Source organism: Neophocaena asiaeorientalis, unplaced genomic scaffold (genome assembly GCF_003031525.2).
Source record: "Neophocaena asiaeorientalis asiaeorientalis breed wild unplaced genomic scaffold, Neophocaena_asiaeorientalis_V1.1 scaffold134, whole genome shotgun sequence".
In the NCBI taxonomy this organism is placed as follows: domain Eukaryota; kingdom Metazoa; phylum Chordata; class Mammalia; order Artiodactyla; family Phocoenidae; genus Neophocaena; species Neophocaena asiaeorientalis.
In genome coordinates, this window is record NW_020185339.1 from 19,261,128 (window position 1) to 19,279,501 (window position 18,374).

Below are 18,374 nucleotides of genomic sequence, written 5' to 3' on the forward strand. Positions count from 1 at the left end.
AACTGAAACAAACACTAGATATATGTGGAAAATTTCCCAGCTACACTGAGCAGCACAGGTATGCACAAAACATACATTTTAAACACCTACCTACATTCACCATGTGTGTTATGAACCACACTCTCCACATCTGGTGTTACAACTCCTTGGCAGATTTCGGATAACCCTCCTTCTACCATTTCACAATCCCTCTTCAAGCAAGTCTCATCTTTTTCAAAATAAAAATACCATATTTACTGCAGTATTAATGTATTTATTAACCATTTAAAATGTGTAAAACCATGCTACCATTTTATTATCTTTTTTTTAAAAAAAAATGGGTCCCTGAAAAATTTTTTAAAGCTCTGTGCCCCAACCCTATTTTTCCTGTATGCCCTGTGGTTTTTATTGCATAATTTTGCATATAGCACAGTGATTCTTAGGTACACATGCTGCATTACAGCAGAAACTTACAAAAATACATTGTAGTTGGATTAAAAACATAAATGTGAAAGCAAAATTATAATTTTTTAAAAGATACAGAAGAAAATCCTTATTACTTCAGAATATAGGAAGAGTTAAGACAAAAAACAAAAAATCTTAAAAGTAAAAGCTGATAAAATTGCGAGGTTAAAATGAAAAGTTTCTGTTCAACAAAGGCACCAAGTAAAGAGAGATACAGATTGGGAGAGATACTTATACTGCCTATAACCAACAAAGGATTAGAGCATGAAAAACTCCTTTAAATTAATTTTTTAAAAAGAGAATGCAAAAAAAGGGCAATTCACAGAACATCAGAATGGCCTCTACACATGAGATGTTCAATCTCATAAGCAGTATGAAAAATACAAATTAATACCATACCACATCATTCTCATGAAATTGGTGAAAACACAAGCACATGCACATGTGTCAATAATATTAAGTGTGGAGAAGATGTGTAGTAACTGCAACTCATAAACTACCAACTCGGGTATAAACTAGTATCCTCATTTTGGAGAATTTGGCAATATTTATTAAAGATGAAGATGTGCATACCATAGAATCATGTATTGCCATTGCTAAGTTTTACCCTACAGAAACTCTTGCACATATTTACAAGAATACAACTGAAGAATACATAACGCAGCATAATTTGCAAATGGAAAATTGGAAAAAAAACCCAAAACCAATATTCATCATTCCTACCAAGAAATACTGCCCAAAAACTAAAATGAAAAATACTACATGTACTAACATGGATAAATCTCAAAACTGCAATGCTGAATTAAAAAATACAAGCTGCAAAAGGCTACATGTAATATAACACAAACATATTAAGATAACATAGATATGCACACACAGTACAACTATATAAAATTTTAAACATGCCACAAATAATATTATTCATAAATCCATGCATATATTAAAAATATAAGCAAAGAATAATAAAAATCAATTTCTGGATGGTGGCTCCCTCTGGCAAGGGAGGGAACGGGTTAGGATTAGGGAGATTCAACTGTATCTGTAATGTTTTATTTTTTTTAACTAAGAAAGGTGTACACAGGTGTTTTGTTATAATTTTCTTTGTATTCTGAAATATTTACTATGACTAATATGTTTTCTATTTAATATAGATTAATAGTTTATATATATCTTCATATATATACACAAAATGAAATGGAGTCAAATGTACAGACTATGAATAATGCTGCAGTCAACAAAGCTGATAGATTCAGCAAATGAAAATTTCAAGCATAAAAATAGGATAAAAAATATGTACAGCAAAATGTATAAAATGCATAGCTTTAGTTTTATTTTTTAAAGAAATTTATAATTTTCTATTACCTCATATTTATCTTTTACATTTTATATTACCTCTTCCAAATCCAACAGATGAATTTGCATTAGATTTGAACAAAAAGCTTACATAAGCTTTGAAGAATTTTCTTTAGAAAAACATGATTTATTTGATTATTTCCAAATTGATCAAATTATGATTCTGATATATAGTAATGTATTCATTTTCAAGAAATATTTCCTTTAGGTAACTAACGCCTAGTAAGTAAGCCAGAAAAGTAAAAAATGACTGGCTGACATCTCATAAGAAAAGAAAAGCACAAAGTACAGAAAGTAGAGATTATTACCCTTGATATCTGGGAAGATAATATAAGCAAATCAATAAAAAAAATCCTAAAACTGACAGAAATACTGATTTTGAGCTGATCAAGCTTTAGTATCAAATATTACATTAAACTATAGACTTGCAACCATCTAAAATTCAAGTAAATGCTAATGTGCAAACATCTTGATAGCCCAAAGTACAGAGTAGTTATTAATCGCTTTACGATAAACAGACTAAGTTTCTTACACAAAGGAGTCTATACCTTATAGATGAAACTAAAGGTGAAATATTTCTGAATAATATTGAGCCACCTGACTGTTCCCATATAAAAAGCTATGAAGCAAATGTACCAAAATATGCTCAAGATCATTTTACTTTTGACTAAGGCCTCTGGCTGTGGCTTAATCACTGTCATTCCCCTCTGTTTCAGTGGATTACAAGGGATTTTATGATGATGCCTCACACTAGGTCACAACTGATGATTCTCAAACACTAGTACATCAATATGAAAATATTTTGATGTTATTATCTGAGTTCAAAAATTACTAAAGAAAATTTCATGGAGATTAAAGATCTATGGTCTTCAATCAATATCTCAAGTCCTTTAAAGATGACCCACAATCCTCCAGCATGTCTCCATTTAGCCTTCTCTATTTCCAATAATTTGCCAGTTTCATTAAGTCTCTAGCCCATTAGGCTGAATAGGCAGCCTTGCTGCTTACTTTTCAAGGAAGTAAAAGCCCCAACTTTCTTACTCTTTTGTTCCACACCTTTATCATACCTGATTCCCTTATATATCGTGGAGGATATAACCCTCCTTAAATCCAAGGCTAATAATTTTTGTTCCTAGTCTTTGGATCTAATTTCCTTCTGCCTCCTTGGAGACTTATGTCATTAACAGCCCCTATTCCCCTTGTTTCTCCCTGTATCTTTTCTCTCTTTTTTTAACTTAGCATATAAGAGGGGCCAACTCTTTTCCCCATTCCCCCTACATAACCTCCCAACTCACATATTCATTTCCTCTTCTATCTACCCCCATTTTTCTGACTTGTCCCCGCAGCCAAGCTTTCCTCAACCCTCACCTGCTCTTCAACCTAGCACAACAGATCTTCCTACCTCAATGGGCTCTCAAAAAGGTTCTCACTAAGTTACCAACGGCCATTCTAACAAATCCAAAGGATCCATAATTTTATTACCATATCAATGCTTTTAAAAATAATCTGTGATTCTACCTTTCTGGGTGGGAGGAATATATATATATTATATTATATATTATATCTAATAATAGTATGATAATATAATATTGTATTAATATAACAGTAAATATATATTACATATAATTATATACATGTAATTTAACAGCATTCTCTTCCTCTCCTTAAATGTTAGTATTCCACAGAGCTGCTCTCAAATTTCTTCTTCTCTCACTGTTAATACTCTCAGTGATATTGTAACTCATACCAATGATTCCAAAATTTGCATCCCGAGGCCAGTCCTCAAGTTCTTTTTCACTCATGAACAAAATAAGTATTTTCAAAGTGGGGGCACCTTTTGGTAAATGTTAGATCTTTGCCTATCAGGAACTTAGCAGAAAAGCACTCCCAATAGCAATTTGTTTTCATGATTATTTTTGCTTATAAATTTTCTTACCTCCTGAAATGAGACTTAAGTAGATGTGAATTCTAAATTTACTGTAGAAAAAGTACTAGACCAAAGTTCTCTTTCTGACATTACTTGCTGTGAGGTCTTAAAGAAGTTACTCAATGCTAAACCTTTAGATTGTTCATCTTAGAAACTGAAATACATTCATTCAAAAAATATTTATTGGAGGTCTACTACATATATGCTATTCCGTATGCATTAGTTGTTAGCAAAATAGCCAAGAGCCCTATGTTCATGGAATTCAGAGTCTAGTGGAGGAAAGTGACAGTAAATAATTAAGAGGTAGTAAAATACTGTAGTAAGTGATGTGACGCATAGGGAGCTATAAAAGCATAATAAAGGGGTCCCTATTTAGAATAAAGGAAAGGCTTTTTGAAAAAATAATATTTTAGCATATGGACAGGAGTTATTTCACGAAGAATAAGATAAAAAGCTAGCTAGACTGAAGGAAAAGCACGTGCTAGGGCCAGAACAACTTTGGGAGTTAGGTATGCTGGAGGAACTGACTAAATGCAGTTGGAGTTTATGACAAAGGGAGAAGAGATGCTAGATAAGGTAGGCTGGGGCCAGACTACATAGAGCCTTTAAGGTAATTAAAGATTTTATCCTAAATGCAATGAAAGCCAATGAAAAATATTTAGAAGAGATATGATCTGATTTACATTTCATGATGACCACTGGCAGTATCTCACAGGATTGGTGGGAGGTTCAAATACCCATGAAATGTTTAATAAATCAAAAACTTACATAAAGTTATGGGTATTTCAATTGTATGGTGCTAAATATTCTAATGGCATCAAGAAAGACAATTTGTACTGTGGTCTGGAGAGAATAATCTTCAATGGCTCCAGAGAAGCAGGGTCAATTTTAGGACCCAAAATAAATCTGAGTCAATTTTAAGACAGTCCTCAAATGCAGAAAAGCTACTGTAAGAACTAAAAAAGCCAGGTTGTAGGTTTTTTGTTGTTGTTGGGTTGTTTTGGGGGGGATGATAGTGAGGAAAGATAGGAGAGTCTCAAAAGTTGTTTAGTGTTTTTATACACACTAGAAGCAAATTTAAGAAAGATATAAAGGGACCAATAAATGACTTAGAAATAGTCCTAAATACAAAGACATTTAAAAGCAGTACAGGGAAATGGTGAAATCCCAAAAGCTGGATTTAGAAAACCACAGAGCTAGTGAATGTATAGTTGTGTGTTGTTTTTTTTTTTTTTGATTAGTACATGTTTATGCTGACAACTTTCAGATAAGCAGTTCCTTCTTAATTGCCTAATACTGACATAAATATGACGTTTATTTTTTCAAAAAAATCCTACCTTTTTCTCCTCAAAGTAGACATAATACTGTCACTCTTTTACAACTAAGAAGATACATAAAAATTTCAGCCTAATCCAATGTAGCACACTTAATCTGAAAACAACATGCGTAACTATTGTGCGTAGAATTAACAGCATAAACAATTTTGGATATTCACTCTATGACTAATCCTCTCATTTAATAAAATACTGTTTAAATTACATGAGTTGCAATAGCATAGACCATTTTTAATACTAAAAGAGATATTAATAGTATCTAGTATTTTATTTATTTGTTTTTTGATGTGGACCTTTTTTTTTTTTTTTTTTTTTTTTTAAATGTATTGTCTATCAAAACATCAAGTTGTATATTTTTTGTTTTTTTTTTTTTTTTTTTTTTTGTTGGGGCCTTTTTTTTTTTTTTTTTTTTTTTTGGTACACGGGCCTCGCACTGTTGTGGCCTCTCCCGTTGAGGAGCACAGGCTCCGGACGCACAGGCTCAGCGGCCATGGCTCACGGGCCCAGCCGCTCCGCGGCATGTGGGATCTTCCCAGACCGGGGCACAAACCCGTGTCCCCTGCATCAGCAGGCGGACTCTCAACCACTGCGCCACCAGGGAAGCCCAGATGTGGACCATTTTTAAAGGTGCTATTGAATTTGTTACAATATTGCTTCTGTTTTATGTTTTGGTTTTTTGGCCACAAGGTATGTGGAATCTTAGCTCCCTGACCAGGGAATGAACCCACATCCCCTGCATTGGAAGGCAAAGTCTTAACCACTGGACCGGCAGGGAAGTCCCGTATGTAATATTTTAAATCGTTATAAACTAGATATTTCACTGAATTTTTTTTAAGTACCACAAACTAAAACTCATCAGTAAAACATAACCAAAGAAAGCTGTGAAGTTCTTTCAAATAAACCATCAAATAAACCAAATAATCATCCCTTTATATTTTAATTTTTAGATCTGAAGCGTTTCCAACCTATTTTCTGCTCTGCACATTAAATTCATCAGTTGGCAAGAACTAATTTTTATGACCTCTTTTTACATCTAAACTAAGAGACAAATAAAGAACTCAGGAAGGAGGCCAAGTAAGATTGTGAAAGTGAAAAGAAAACCCACAGAATCAGAGAAAATTCTGCAAATCATCTATCTGATAAGGAATTTGTATCCAGAATAAAGAACTCTTAAAATTCAATAATAAAGAACCAAATAACCAAATTGGAAAATAGGCAAAGGATCCAGACAGACATTTTCCCAAAGATATACAAAGGGTCAATAAGCATATATGAAAAGATGTGCAACATCATTAGCCACTATGAAAACTGAAATCAAAACCCCAATGAGGTACCACTTCACATCCACCAAGATGGCTATTAATCAAAAAGACAGGGAACAACAAGCACTTCAAGGATGTGGAGAAACTGGAGCCCTCATACACTGCTGGTGGAAATGGAAAATGGTGCAACTGGTTTGGAAAAGAGTCTATCAGTTCTTAAAAAGCAAACATAGAGACTCGGCAATTCCATTCCTAGGTATACACCCAAGAGAAATGGAAACTTGTGTCTAGACAAAAACTTGCACACAAATGTGCATAGCAGGATTATTTGTAACAGTCAAAAATTGTGAACAACCCAAATGTCCATCAACCGATGAAGGAATAATTCAATATGGTATATCTATACAATGGAACATTTTTTGGAAATAAAAAGAAATGAAGTACTGATACACAAAACAAAACGGATGAACCTAAAAAACATGTTAAGTGAATGAAGCCAGGCACAAAATTCACACATATTATATGGTTCTATTTACATGAAATATCCAGAAGGCAAAATTATAGAACAAGAAAGATTAGTAGCTGCCAAAAACAGGGAGATTTGGGTAGAAAAGCGGACAGGGGAGACTGCTAATAGGTATGAGGTTTCTTTTAGGGATGATAAAAATATTCCAAAATTGATTGTGATGATGGTTGCACAACTTTGTGGACATACCCAAATCCAGTGAATTGTACACATCAAGTGGGCAAATTGTATGATATGTGAATTATATCACTATAAAGCTCTTGTATTTTTTTTAAAAAAAAAAAAGCAGAGAGTGAAAGGGCCATAGATCCGGATGGAATTATTACGGATGATTTTACAGAGATTGGTTTTGAAGAAAGGGAAAGTCAGGGCTTAGTAAAATGTACTGGAAATAATATGAATGATGTGTAAAGTCCTATAAGGTAGGAGCATGTAAAGACTTTGCAGGAGGGCTTCCCTGGTGGTGCAGTGGTTGGGAGTCTGCCTGCCAATGCAGGGGACACGGGTTCATGCCCTGGTCTGGGAAGATCCCACATGCCGCGGAGCGGCTGGGCCCGTGAGCCATGGCCACTGAGCCTGCGCATCCGGAGCCTGTGCTCTGCACGGGAGAGGCCACAATAGTGAGAGGCCCGTGTACTGCAAAAAAAAAAAAAGACTTTGCAGGAAACGGGAACCACCATCTGTATCAAAGAGCTATATTAGTTAGAAATGAGACTGCTACGACTAGAAGGCTAAACCAGAAAGACCTAGAAAATTCTAGAGGTTCCTCACATGGATAACTAGATGAATATGGTGTTTTACTAATATGACAAAGCTGTCACTTCTTGATTCTAATACTTTCAAGTATTCATCCCTCAAAAAAATGCTTCCATAAATGGCTATGACTTATCACTCATAGGCAGGCAGTACAGTTTAAAATGCAGGCATTAGAGTTGACTGCCTAAGTCAGAATCTCTGCTCTACCACTGACTGAGTATATTATCACGTGCACTTAACTCTGTACCTCAGTTTCTGAATCTGTAAAATGAGAACACTATCACTTACTTCATACATGCAAAAAGCTCTTAACCTTATAAAAGAGTGGTAATATTTGTAATCATAGCCACAACTACACAGTACATATACTTAGCTACATCTCTCCTGAGGATCAAAAGTTTCTTCTGCTTGATATCCAAAGTTATGAAAATACATTTTCCATCTATATCAAAGAAAAATTTCTTGATTAAACTGTTAAAATTTGTCAAGCTGTTATATTGCTAAAAAATATAAAGCAACCCAAATTATCAAGTCTCTTTAACCATGATCATTTAACCCTTATCATTCTTTTTTTCTTTCCTCCAGTTTTATTGAGATATAATTGACATACAGCACTATATGAGTTTAAGGTGTACAGCATAATGATTTCACTTATATGCACTATGAAATGATTACCACAATAAGTTTAGTGAACATCCATTATCTCATATAATACAAAATTAAATAGAAAAGAACTTTTTTCCTTATGATGAGAACTCTAAGGATTTACTCTAACAACTTTCATATATAACATACAGCACTGTTAATTATATTACAATGGAATACTACTCAGCCTTAAAGAATGAAATTTTGCCATTTGCAACAACATGAATGGATGTAGAGAGTACTATGCTAAATGAAATAACTCAGACAGGACAAATACGTATGATTTCACATATATGTGGAATCTAAAAAATGGACAAACATAACAAAACAGAAGAGATACAGAGAACAAACAGGTGGTTGCTAGAGGAAAGGAAGGTGGGAGGAGGAGAGAAATAGGTGAATGAGATTAAGAGGTACAACCTTCAAGATGCAAAATAAATGAGTCACCGGTATGAAATGTACAGTGCCGGAAATACAGTCAATAATTATGTAATATCTTTGCATGGTGATAGATCATAACTAGACTTATTTTGGTGATCATTTTGAAATGTACAGAAATATCGAATCGCTATGTTCTGCAACAGGAAGTAACATAGTGATACAGGACAATTATGCTACAAAAACAACCAACCAAACAAACTCATATAAAAAGAGTATGGTTACCAGAGGCAGGAGTGGAGGGAAGAGGAATTGGATGAAGGCAGTCAAAAGGTACAAACTTAACAGTTAGAAAATACATACATACTAGAGATGTAATGTACAACATGATAAATATAATTATCACCCTATCATTCTTAATCTTTTTTTTTTTACTACAGGAACTTGATGCTCTTTTTAATTTTGTCTCTAATGCTCCCAGGTTTCAACTGGCTCTCTATACTAAGTGAAGTCAGTAAGACAAAGAAAGACAAATATCAGATGATATCACTTACATGTGGAATCTAAAAACACGGATACAAATGAACCTATTTACAAAACAGAAACAGACTCACAGACATAGAAAACAAACTTATGGTTACCAAAGGGGAAAGTGTGTGAGTGTGTATGTGTGTTTTTGGGGGTGGGGTGGGGGGGTAAATTAGGAGAGTTTGTGATTAAAATATACAAAACACTATATATAAAACAGATAACCAACAAGGACCTACTGTATAGCACAGGGAACCATATTCAATATCTTGTAATATCTATAATGGAAAAGAATCTAAAAAAGAATGGATATATGTATAGGTATAACTGAATCACTTTGCTGTACACCTGAAACTAACACAACATTGTAAATCAACTATATTTCAATTAAAAAAAATAACAAAAATTGCCTCTCTGAAACTCAGAATAGCCTGGTCTCAGAGCCACATTGGACTTAACTTGTGAGAGCCTTTTTTTTTTTTTGCGGTATGCGGGCCTCTCGCTGTTGTGGCCTCTCCCGTTGTGGAGCACAGGCTCTGGACATGCAGGCTCAGCGGCCATGGCTCACGGGTCCAGCCGCTCCGCGGCATGTGGGATCTTCCCGGGCCGGGGCACGAACCCTTGTCCCCTGCATCGGCAGGCAGACTCTCAACCACTGCGCCACCAAGGAAGCCCTTGTGAGAGCCTTTAACTTCTTTCACAGAGGAAGTCTTTTCTATGGCTACTTCTGCTAAACCATTTTCTTGAACCACAAGGAATTATCACACTAATATGTGGGTCTTCTCAAAACTAAAAGGAGAGTGGAAGGGACCGTATTCTTAATTCTCCTCCTCATGAAGAGGAAAAAGTAGTCACTACCCTCCTTTTCTTTTTGGAGAGCTATAAAGAAGCCATGCAGAATCTTACCGACAGAAGCAGTATTCTAGGCATAACCAAATATAGGTTAATCCTACAGAGGTTTTCTGCCTTATATTAGAATCTGAGCTGCTTCTTTTTGAGGAGCTATTCTTGATTGTTCCCTCAGATACATCATTTCAATCTGTATCCAAAACTGAGGTCACTTACTACCAATCAGTCTTATTCTAGGTTTCTTTAGTAGTGGCTTCTGTGTAAACTGGATAATAAAGTTGAAAGGAACTACATTCCCTTTGTTTTAAAGAATAGATGGTGAAAGAATCTGGAAAAACGACTTCAAAGGAATAAATATAAGATACAGAGTGTGAATTACAGTAGGAACTAAGGAAATGAAAATAAGAGGCACAAACCAGGCTGACATTACGCAGGGAAGGAAAAACTAGTAATCGCTGAAAAATTCTATATGGAGACTAAGAAGAAATAGTTTACTGCCTTATGAAATACTGTTTGAATTACATGTAAGTAGTGACAGCACAAAACATTTTTAATACTAAGGAGATACTGGTAGGATTTAGTATTCTAAATCATTATAAGCCAGGTATTTAAAAAACCAGCTCTGAAATCATCACACACCCGTAAAATGAGGTAAATAAGAATACTTGCTCTTATTATATGCTGCACATGTATAAAGCATTTAGAATAGTGGCTGGAACAGAGTAAGCATTCAATAAAGGTTCACTAGTGGTGGTATTATCACCTGTGAACCACATGCAAACCAAATGATTCCTCTGAGTTCAGACTTCTCATCTACAAGAAAGGAATATAAATACATACTTTGATCCTTATTTTGAGAATCCAACCAGATAATGCATGCAAACACCTCCACCAGTAGTTCTCAACCTTCCCTTTATCTCCCTGCCAATATATCTGATGGTGTTTCAATTCACTTTTATAATAATTATGCTTTTTTTGTAAAGTGATTCTCAAAGTGAGGAAAAGAAAAATCACTCTAAACTCATGTAAAAAAACAAATATATCTAATGACTAACATGGCAAAATTGATTTTATTAGCAATGATGTTACATGGACTGTCAGTTTTCAGGAAGATGTTAAAGAGGTATCAATATGGTTATGTACCTTCCACTGTCTTAATTCAAATGTGCTTTGACTTTGAAAATTCACAAAAAGTTGGTAAACATAAAATACCGAACTTTCACATTTGCATTTTCTGTGTTGGGCTGTTCCTATAGATTCTTAGTTGAAAAAAAAGTCATATTTGTGGTTTATTGTAAACCAAACACTTTTTAAAATATGGGCAAAGTACTAAAACAAAATATCCTACAAGTTCTTCCTATCTGCTTGATATGCTGTTTCTGTAAAACTATATGAAAAGGGGCCATATGGCCTCTAACAAATCACTTATGATTACTGATAAACAATTAAAACCCCAAATCTAAATAATACACGATCCCAGTTTCTTTTGTTTTAATGTACTTTTGCATCAAAATATTTACTCTACATATTCAGTAAATAACCTATTAATCTTTAAACATATTTTAATTTTCAAAAGCAAGATGTTAAGATTTTCTACCATATCTAAACTGAACAGTCACAAGAAACAAGTGTGGGATAAAATGGAAGAATTCTGCTGCTAAATATAAATAGACTCCATTTAAAGAGAAAAGAATGTCCATTTTTTAAAAAAGTGGAACACTTTAAAATGCATCTTTAAAATAAAAGGCAGCGTAGAACAGTAATTTTAAAGCCTGAATTAAAGCCCCAGACTGCTTGGGTTCGAATCTCAGATATATGAATGTGTGAACACCTCTTTGAGTCTATCCGGGTGAATTCCTATTCTGGCAAATGTGAATTAGAGCATATTCACATTCTAGTACCCTAGAATTGTGGTGATGAGTAAATAAGTTAACATATGTGAGTACTTCAACAATACCTAGCACAGTGTTTTTAAATGTAATATGATCGGTCATAGCCTGACAATTTTTTTCTTATTATACTTTCATGCAAGCAAGATTAATAACTGTCACAAAACTATTTTCTAAAAAGAACATCTAGTTAATACCTTGTATGTGCTAATAAAAAAAATGGTATGATTTAGGAAAAAATAAAGCCTGAATGTCACTAAGTAGATAAATGAAATCACTGACTAAAGCTCTGGATCTTCTTGGCCAAATAGGGTACATTAATCTTGGCTTCACTAACCACTTACAAGTGATTTTAAAACTTATGAAAACAATTAAATTAGGAAAAATTGCTTTTCTCGATTTTAAGCAACTAAAATGTGAAAAATACACTTTAATGTCCCTATTTCTGTCCTTATTTTCATCAATTTACCAACACTAAAAAACAGTTTTGCTTTCTGGTTTCATTTCCTGCAAATGATGTAATATATACCCTGTTTCAGTGGTAAACACTTTGGTACAACTAAAGTTAACAGTAACAGTAATGTAAAAACTTCTCAACAAGTACACACTAAACAATTTGGAGTTCATATTGATTAATAGTGTCCATTTACATTATTAACTGATTTTCTGACTTAAGATTATTTTCTGTTAGTGTAAATCTAAGTCGCAAAAACATAAGGGACCATATAAAATAAAGCCTCAAAGACTTCTAGGTAAAAGAGTAGGAATGGAAGGAAAGCTCTGAAATTGAAATTAGTGTCTCTCCTATCTAAAAACCTGACTGATGTGATTCCTTGGCAGTTTATTGAGACAAAAACATCATACATATTTTAAATGACTCTAAATGCAAATTAAAGCTACTCTCCAAAGTTACCTTAAACCTACTAGAGTTATTTTATTAGGGTTTATATAAAAATGACATGCAAAATTTAATTTATAAAGTTAGCTTTGAACATTCTTGAACATAAAAATTAGTGAAAATGATTGGTAGATGAATAACATTTAATAAAATGGGGAAATAAAGCAGTGATTTGTAGTCATCTGTTTATTTACTCATAATAAATCTATTTTAAAAGAAATCTCCAAAGAGAGTATTCCATAACCCACAACATGCCTTTGTACATTTATTCATTTAACTATTATCCCCTTCAATAGGTTCCTCCATCCCTAATATACTTACATGCAATGAACTTTAAACAAATTTTCCTTTTATCTTATCAGGAGAAACTACCATGTATCTGAAAATTAAGTTATCTTTCATTCATCCTAAGCTAAACAGTTCTAGTTCCTTTATTCTTCCTCTATAGTTTCTAAATTCTAACAGTCTTGTTCCTGGTTTTCTGAATCTCTCCTTGGAGCTAAACACAGATCAAGAAACAGCATACAAGACCACTGCTTTACTCCATCTAATGCAGACCTGTGTTACTTTCATACCCAACCTTTTTAAGAGGTACAACTCTCTTGCATCAATTTTGACATTACTGTCACTATGAAGTCTAATACCAAACATATCATAAGGTTTGTTTCTCCTCATCTCAGACATGTGTAACTTATTTTCATTTCTAGAAGGTTAGCTTCCAGATAAAAATCATTCACCATTTACAAATAAACAGAAATTCATGTAGAAGCAAATTTTTATCCTTGCCCAGGTGTTAGCATTAATTACCAGAGTACTAAGAGGCAGTCCTTATCTGCAAAGTGCTCACAACCTAAATAATGAACTTTATTCATCTGCACACATTTCATTATAACATCAAACATTAGTATTAAAATTTCAAGAATAAACTCATGGTAAACCTATCATTTTTTCTCAATAGTCCTATCAGTCTTTCCAAGATAGTTATATACATATACCAAGACAATGTTCCATTTGCATATGGCCCATTTCAGCTATAAAATAACAAACAGGATTTGCCCAAATACCCATAAATGACTAATCCAACGATTTTTTAAGACCTTAAAAAGAGAAATAACTTTTTAACAAGTTTTAATGAGTTCCAAAAACATGAGCCCAAGTTACAACTAAATTATTAAATATATTTACTAATGCTGTACTCATGAATACATTATCAAATTTGTACTTAAGAAATTATTCTCCTTAAAACTCTGAATCAAACTTTTGTTAATTCCTTTTTTGACAGGTTTCACCTGCTAATTCCAAGAAAACTGGCTCGCATATAAACCAAACTATATAGTTTCTGCAGTATCCCAGTACCATCTTTTTCCTGCATTTTTTTCTTTAAATAAGAGGGGAAATCAATTGTGAGGATAAAAATTTGCACATTCTGCTGTTACCTAAATATTTGGGCCTCAGTTTCCTTTTCTTTAAAATGGAAGCACTGAAATGACTCATTTATAGACTTCCTATATTTACTCTTTTAAATAGATCTTTTAAAATGATTTACAGTAACTCTGTCAAAAAATAAAAATGCTAAACTTTTAGTGCTCACAATACTCATATTGCTCCCATCATCCTGTAGTATCAACACCACCAATTATTACTCAGTATATCAAAACCACAACAAAATTAAAGGGAATACCCATATAAATAATATCTATATATTAAATTATAGATTTCTATTTTGTGGAAATCCATTTATCTTTTTATGAGGTGGTAATAGGCAAGGTAAATTAAGAATTTTAAAGTGTTCTTTAACAAACAATAAGAATCAAGGATTCATTTCATCTTTAACAATCCACAGGCCAAGGTAAACATAAATGTCCTAGGAAATGTCTAATTTCCCCACAGTAATAAACATCTTAGGAACACTGCCATATGAACAATAATTATTAAATATTTTTTGCTGTAATGCAACAAGTATATGTTTACATCCTCAGGGATTTTTATCACATAAACATAGTATGCAGCCTAACAAAATAGGAAAAAAGTACCAAGACTTAGATCAAAGTACTTAAATTCAAGTCCCAAGTCTGCCATCTACTAGCTTACTTGAAAATGATTCTAATACCACAGCATTTTATCAGAAATGGCGGTGATAAGAAGGTAACTAAAATTTAATGTTATCTCATAAATAATCTTTTAGAATATTTCATTGACTCAGGATAAACCCCTATAATGAAATTATTCTGTCCATTTCATAGATGAAGGTACTGAGGTGCAATGATTTAAAGTAACTTTTCTCAAAGTCATACTGCAAACTAAGTGGTGAAAAGGTAACCTAATTTGGGGCTAAATCTTATGTTCCTTCCACTAAGCCATATCGAGTTAATGAAAAAACACTGTAAATTATATACCACTGTTATGGTGACGATAAGAAATGAAAATAACTTTTATTATAATGAAGAAGCGCATTATACTTCCTAATAAAACAGAGCACTTTATGTTATATATTCACATACTGAAGTTATTCTGAATACCACTTGATATGGCCCACAAATACTAAAATCTCCAAATACTTCCTTCAGTATTTTAAGTATATCCTTTCGTATTTTATAAGTTTGAACTTTTACAAGTGACTTAAGCCTCAAATGGACTTATCTACTTTTTGCAGGCCTGCGTTATCCTTCAAACAGGAGGGAAGAGCTGCACTTCTAAGAGAAACGCTACCGGCGTCTATCAAGCCTCCAAGGCACAAGACCACGTGGTACCACTCAGAAGCCTAAGGTTCCGTACTCCCCTACCTCCTTTTGACAAGGAACTAGGAACTAAGGTTCCTTTCTCTTAAGTGGCGCCCTGACACATGCCACCTGTGTAGTACGAACCGCAAACATCCTGCAGCCGGCCTCCCGGAAGAATATGAGAATCAGAATAGGGAACTTGGAGGCCGACAATGCCGCGAAAAGAAATGACTAAAGAAGTAGAGGGTGAGATCCTGATCAGCTGCGGGACCAGGAACTGTCAAACATTAAAAGACTCACACCAACGAGTGTAACCTATCGTTCGGGAAGGCCTGGGGTGGGAGCGGCACTACCAGAGGAAGAAGGACGAAGAGAACTGCACGAGCCGCCGGCGCCGCCGCCGCTCCCCGCAAGCCTCTTAGCATGCCCCGACGAGCCACGAACCCTGGCCCTCATTTCGGGTCCAATCTTTGCTCCAACCTTTCGGGAGCGGCCAAAATCCTGCTGCCCGAGGCGGCCGCCGCCGGACCTCCCCGCACCTGTCACCACCGAGACACCAGACCGCAGTTCCCGCCCAGTTCTCCACCACCCTCGGGCAACCACAGCCACCTCAACCCCTTTCCCTCACCAGGTGTCCCCTTTCCGGAGCGGGGTTTTGAGCAGCGTCGCGATGTCAGACCGCTGGACGTCCAAATCCGCCGCTCCGCCTTCCGCCATCTTCTTCCACTAGCGGTAGCGGAGGCGGCAGCGACGGCGGCGGCACGCCCCAGAGCATTGTGGGAATGGCGTCCCGCGGCCCCTCCCAGTCGGCAGGTCGAAACCAAAAGAGACGTAAGGTTGGGGGGGTGCGCCTCCGGAGAAGCGTTGGGCCCGGGCGGAGTGAGTACGCCGCGGTGGTCTGCTGCCCCCCATCGGCTCCCGCCCGTCGAGCAGCTCGCCTCGGCCTCCTCCGGCCCGCGACCGCCTGGTTTTAACTCTCGTCTGTGGGGCCTCGGTCTTCTCGCGCTTCAGTGGTGCCACCACCCCGTCCGGCCTTGACATCTGCCTTCCCCTCCCTCTTTCCCACAGACGCCTGAAAATCCTTATTTGCGCATTCACTCACGCTTGAGGGTGGGGCGGGGGGCGTGGGGACGGCTAAAATATGGCAGAAAATTTTTAACAGGTCCGTGACTCGAGTCTTTTCGTTGCGAGTCGCGGAACCTAAACTCGGTGAATATTGGGCCAAACAGAGAACAATACGAAACCGAAAGCTTAGCCGCAGTGATCTGCCTGCTCTTTCTTGCGCTTCTACTCCTGCTGTAGGTGGAGACCTTTTACAGGTTCTTTGTGACGCCTCCCCAGGCACACCCAGATAGCTAAGCTGCAGTGAAAAACATGTTCCAGTTCCTCGGTGAACAGAGTGTAAATAAAATATGTATCGAATAATGCCAGGTACTAAAGGGGAAGAAACGGGCGAGAAACCCATTCTCCTAGATGTTAGGAAGTAACATTTTCTTAGGCGCACCTTCGCATGGTGTGTGCACCTGAAAGTAGATAGTACCAGCTATTATTTGAAGCCAGTTGTGTTATAAATGGGAAAATCGAGTTTCTCAAAAGTCAAATGCCAACGTCACACAGTAAGTGGAGAGGCAATCCAGCTTCCAAAGCCCACTGGCTATCTATACACTATAGGACACTAATTACCACTCCGTATGAAAGCCTAAATTAAAATGTAAACTGAGCTGCACTAGAGTCATAAAACAACCCCCCCAAAACCTTTGTACAACTAGCGGCTAGCACAATGCTGCCTAACATATAAGAACCACCCAAATATGTGTTTCATAAATGAATTGTGGCAAAACTGCTTAAGTAATTCCAAGCATGAAGATGTCCGGAGATTTGACTTTAAGATAACACGTGATGTGAAAAGACTAAACGATGGATAAGAATTCCTGCAAGATCTCTCTTGTTTACTCATTTTCAACCTCTACCCTAACTCATTTGGTAAGAATGCAGTAACTGGGTGTAATATGCTACTAAGAAGTGCTAAATCCTTCCAAGGGTAGTGTATATTGGCATTGTAATTTGTGTGTATCAGCATTATTACTGCTTGTTTTCTTTGAAATAATACTATTTTGTATTATCGTATCATCCTTGATTTGAAATTCTGGAAACAGCTTCCAATTACTGCTATTTCTTATACATTTGACTCTTGACAAGTTAAAAATTAGAGTTTGTTTAACTATGAATACCATCAAAGGGTTACGTTTCCCTCCTTTCCCACCCAACCTCTGAAAGAGAACTAAGTAGTTTTCCAGAGAAAGGCAGCATGATATGGGAAAAATAGTGGAGTCATGAACATGAGTTCAAACCTCATCTCAACCTCTAGCTGCAAAGTGTTTAACTTATAGTTTAGTCATTAAATTGGGAATAACAGGACCTATGTTAAAGAATTTTTATAAAGATTAAATGAAACAATGTGTTTATTACTTGGGACATAGTAGCCAATCAATAAACACTAATGTTGTTCACTATTGACAGGATGAATTGTAATAATGTGTAAATTATATCTCAATAAAGCTGTTGGAAAAAAGTTACGGACTTTGAAGGCAAACATACTCTCCATCATTTTATAAACATAACATAATTGAGAAGTGATGCCTCATGCACACTCTGCTGTCCAATTTCCTTTCAAAGAAAGTGCGTTTTTGATATGTTGAAGTCTGTAGCTATGCAAAAAATGAAATAACCTTTTCTTCATTTGCACCATGTTCAAGGCAATGAGTTAATTGGATATAGATGTGTAAGTTCAATGTCAATTTGAATTATATGTCAGATTTATGAGGTCATTTTGTAGACCTAACTAGTTGCCTTCAGAGTCAAGAA

At 35.6% G+C, this 18,374-nt stretch overlaps 1 protein-coding gene across 4 annotated transcripts in view; it reads right to left on the reverse strand.

Moving 5' to 3' along the window:
* The window catches only part of USP15 (ubiquitin specific peptidase 15), a 123,959-nt gene extending 107,410 nt beyond the window's left edge, over positions 1-16,549 (reverse strand). For all 4 annotated transcript variants that reach the window (XM_024736466.1, XM_024736465.1, XM_024736469.1 and 1 more), the window contains exon 1: positions 16,138-16,549. In XM_024736466.1, the coding sequence (XP_024592234.1) occupies positions 16,138-16,226 (89 nt within the window). In that variant the 5' untranslated portion in view covers positions 16,227-16,549. The remainder of the gene's footprint in view (positions 1-16,137) is intronic.
* Between the last annotated feature and the right edge of the window lie 1,825 nt (positions 16,550-18,374).